This window comes from Vigna unguiculata, chromosome 9 (genome assembly GCF_037176805.1).
Source record: "Vigna unguiculata cultivar grain cowpea cultivar isolate G323 ecotype 2 chromosome 9, ASM3717680v1, whole genome shotgun sequence".
NCBI lineage: Eukaryota > Viridiplantae > Streptophyta > Magnoliopsida > Fabales > Fabaceae > Vigna > Vigna unguiculata.
Window position 1 is genome coordinate 18185321 of NC_140800.1, and position 3911 is coordinate 18189231.

General features: G+C 32.0%; 1 protein-coding gene across 1 annotated transcript; it reads right to left on the reverse strand.

Annotated features, from left to right (window-relative positions):
* Positions 1-585: 585 nt before the first annotated feature.
* Positions 586-2525, reverse strand: LOC114162541 (bidirectional sugar transporter SWEET12-like). The gene is made up of 6 exons (XM_085666160.1): positions 2321-2525; positions 2199-2235; positions 1866-2076; positions 1605-1766; positions 1229-1348; positions 586-1104 (listed from the first exon to the last, which is right to left on the reverse strand). The coding sequence occupies exons 1-6, from the start codon at positions 2358-2360 to the stop codon at positions 802-804; spliced, it is 873 nt and encodes a 290-aa protein (XP_085522286.1). The 5' UTR covers positions 2361-2525; the 3' UTR covers positions 586-801.
* Between the last annotated feature and the right edge of the window lie 1386 nt (positions 2526-3911).

Genomic DNA, 3911 nt, shown 5'->3' on the forward strand with positions numbered 1-3911 from the left:
TAAAACAAAAAATCATTTTAAAAATAAAATAGATATGAAGGGTTATACCCTCACAAAACTAAAACTAATTATTTTAAAATAATGATATAAAAAAGAAGTTAAATTCTCGCTAAGAAAAAAAATATTTTTTTAAAAATCTAAAAAGGGATGAAACCCTCGTTAATATAATAAACCTTTATCTCTTTAAATTATTAAATTTCTTTTAATATAATAATCTATTTATTAAATATTAAATTATTAAATATAATAAACTGCTATTTTCGTATTACAACCAAAAAATCAACATTATTTTCTTTCAATTTTTGGCTCACGCTGTTTTTTCCTTAAATAAATTTATTCTTGGCTTCGTCTCGGTTGTCAATCGTCTTTTTTTCCTTGATCATTTGTATTGGCCTATCAAATTAAACCTTATATCTACCACCACACCACAATATGATTACTATACAATTTTTTTTTTTCACAAAATTTTGCTTACCAAAACAAAAATTAAATGCAACACTGCTGAATCATTCCCGAGAATAAAAGACGTTTGGAAAAGTATGGACTATACTATTATAATAATAATAATAATAATAATACATGAACTCTATGAAGTCCCTATATTTGGGGCACAATTAATTAGGTTGAGTAAAGACAACAGGAATTACATAAAATAAATAGTAAACCAAATAAGTTAAATATAACTGTAGGGAGAAAGAAATAGGCGTCCATATCTACACCGTCTCCGCCCCTTTTTCACCATTTACTAAGTTTACACGTAAAACAGAGAGATGAGACTAAGGCAACAACATTGATCTTCCGTCAAACTTCGCAACTCTCCTTCTCCTCTGTTTTGTTGTTGTTCTTGTTCTTGAGATATGTTTTGTCAGGCTTCTCCTCAGATAGTGTGTCTTCCTTCTTCTCCCCGATCTCTATATCTCCAGCGTTAGGGTTCACCTCTTGTTCTTGGTTCTCACCAGACACAGTTGGAGCAGCGTTTTCATTATTGCCGATATCTCCTTTGTGTTCTGGTAGCTTCTCGTCCTTTACGCTCTTGTTGTTTCTGTACATTGCGTAGAGCACAATCTGAATGACTCCAAATGTTAACCCCACAACGTTCGGCAACTGTCCAAGAAAAAACCAGAAGACAATGTCATATGTGTGCATATGTATTATCCTAAAAGACAAAATAGCAGGTACGGGAAACACACAATGGCTCGTGCATGAACATGAACCAGAACACACTTACCGTCACATAGATATCCTTCAACGAAATACCATATAAGAGCCACATGATTGCGCTTAACAGAAGGAGCATTGAAAGAGGGAAGGGAAGGAACTCTACGCTTTTGGTTCGAATAACCACCCTCTGAAAGTGTAAAAGAAATTGAATAAACAGTGAGACTAATTAATTTTATATTTTCACTGTTATGCATATGGGTAGAAATCAAATCATAGGTTTATGAATTTTGAAGTAATTATTTCTATAAACATTGATCAAATTTATTATACAGTTTGTAATAAAATAAAAGTGAGCGTCTTTATTCTTAGGCCATTTATTCTTACTTTAATAACAGGTGACGTGAAAAAAAACAGAAGGTTCTAAGTTGAAGTGATGTACTCACAATAATGCTTAAAGGTGCTGCAAAAACACTAGTAGCAAAGACCACGCAAATCCATCCTAGAAGCTTGATACGGCCTGCCCCTTTTGCTAGTAAGTGGGTTAGGAGGACAATCGTGCAAAATCCTCCAAAATTAAACAAAACAATCATCCTCAATGTCGACATCTGAAAGTTCAGAAAAAATTTCAGATAATGTTTTAAACCATCTATAACTAATGAGGAATACAAAGATGGATGTAATCCTAGTCAAAGATGTATATTTACCCTAGCTTTCTTGGGGCAGTAAGTGATAAATATGGCAAGGTAAATTGTCTCTATCACACAACCGAACGAATTGATTGTGATAAGAAGCGTTTCTCCGGTCTTCACATAGGCATAGAAGATCCAAAGCATTGCACTGAATAGTGCAGCCACATATGGAACTGATTGGAACCCTTCTGTTGATTTCTTCTTACAAACTCTATAAAATGTCGGTCTGCAACATGTGTTTATTTTTATGTTGATCAGTAAAATGTCAGAATATTATTATAATTTATACAGTTTAAATACGTCACTAACTATGTATAAAAAGTAGATTGAATAAGCATTTAGACTTACAGTGGTGCCAAAAAACACACGAAGGAGGCAACATTACCTGCAACATTTACAAGAAAATGAGAATGAAAATTGTGCAGAATAAGAAGATAATGAAAATTGTCAAAATTCTGTGAGATAGATACCTAGAACCCCAAAGAGAAAACTCAGAGGACTGTGAGACATGGCCGTGAATCTGAAGGGAAGGAAGGTTGGAAGGTGAGAAAAGAAGAAACTAAGTAGCTATAGCTCAATTTCTGCGTCTCAACTGCCACGAGTATTGAGGAGAATGAGGCACTATATATAAGGATGGACATGTAAACTTTGCATGGACAGTATGAAACTATGAATGATTGCTTTTCAACCTATTGCTTTGAAAGCCACACAGAAGCCAAAACAAAATTTGATGCTTTTGTGAAAGAAAAAAAGAAAAACATATTTTATATTTTAAGGTTATTATTTTATGTTTCAAAACTCAGATTATTTTTAGATAAATAAGTTTATAACTTCCAAGTAAAATTTGTAATAACTTCCTAAAATAAATTAGAGAGGCTATTTAATTTTTTTAAAAGTCGACCATTACTACTTCATATATATGACATTAAAATCGTTCTTAAAACGAGAAATGATAATGATGAATCTGTATAACTAAAGTAGTAAATGATAAATAACAATGATGAATACGATGATTTTGCCAACTCAATATATTATGATTATAAGCGTAGGTGCAGTGTCGTTCTACATTTAATACATGGGCCAACCCTTTGCTCAATACCACTTACGTACCTAATATGTCTTCGTTGAAGTCGTTTCTTTTCGCAGCCTTAAACACCACACCTTCCCTTTCTAGTGAGACACATCTCCATTATTTGCATTTCCTTCATCACTCAAAACATTCTTCTTTAGACATTTTTTCAAGAATGTAACTTTTCTTATCATTATTCTTATTAAAACAATTTTCTGTGCATTTCTAAATAAAATAATGTTAATAAACAGAACACGAATCTCTCAATTATTGACAGTAAAAAAATATTAATAATAGGTATAAAAGTGAAAAGATAAAAAGCATAATAAGATAATTGATATATCCTATTTTTCTTTTTGGGATCGTCTGCCCAATAATTATTTTATTTTCCTAAAATGTCTAAATACATATAAAATTATACTAATAATTTATCATCAGCTGTATAACCTATTTTTTATTTAAAGTAAATTGGAGAAGTCGTTTTTGTTTATTGGTAATGATGTCTCTTTTAATTTATTACATCTTGGTGGTACTTCAATGTACACATTGCCGCCAAACTGGCCTAGCCGAATCAACTGCACTATTATCAAAAGGTAACCCATTAGGTCAACAGAGTTTCACGATTTAGAGATGAAAACAGGACACGTGTAAAAAAATGTGATTATAGTCATTGTACTATTGCTTTAGGAGTTTGGCATGAACTTCATTTTTTTATATTTGTTTGGCTGAATGGTTTGTGATTCATATATTTAATACATATCTTGATGAAACGATTGTGTTATTGCGTTCTATCTCATAGCTTTTGACTGTCACGCGTGAAACAGTGGAATTCAAAGTCCTATCGATGATTAACCAAGTGGCACAATCTCACCTGATGACAGTTATATGTATCTACTAATTTCATAATATGTAGAGGATACTTTCTTGTTTTGCACCTGCTTCTGATGGAGATTACATAAAGCATGTGTTTTCCGATGAGTAAAAGATTTCAG

Excerpts from the sequence above, each read along its gene's own strand:
- LOC114162541 (XM_085666160.1), bottom strand. The coding sequence starts at position 2,360 with ATGTCTCACAGTCCTCTGAGTTTTCTCTTTGGGGTTCTAG. Across the intron at positions 2,077-2,198 it reads GTGTGTTTTTTGGCACCACT|ACCGACATTTTATAGAGTTT; the intron begins GTAAGTCTAAAT and ends CACATGTTGCAG. Across the intron at positions 1,105-1,228 it reads TGAAGGATATCTATGTGACG|TTGCCGAACGTTGTGGGGTT; the intron begins GTAAGTGTGTTC and ends TTTCTTGGACAG.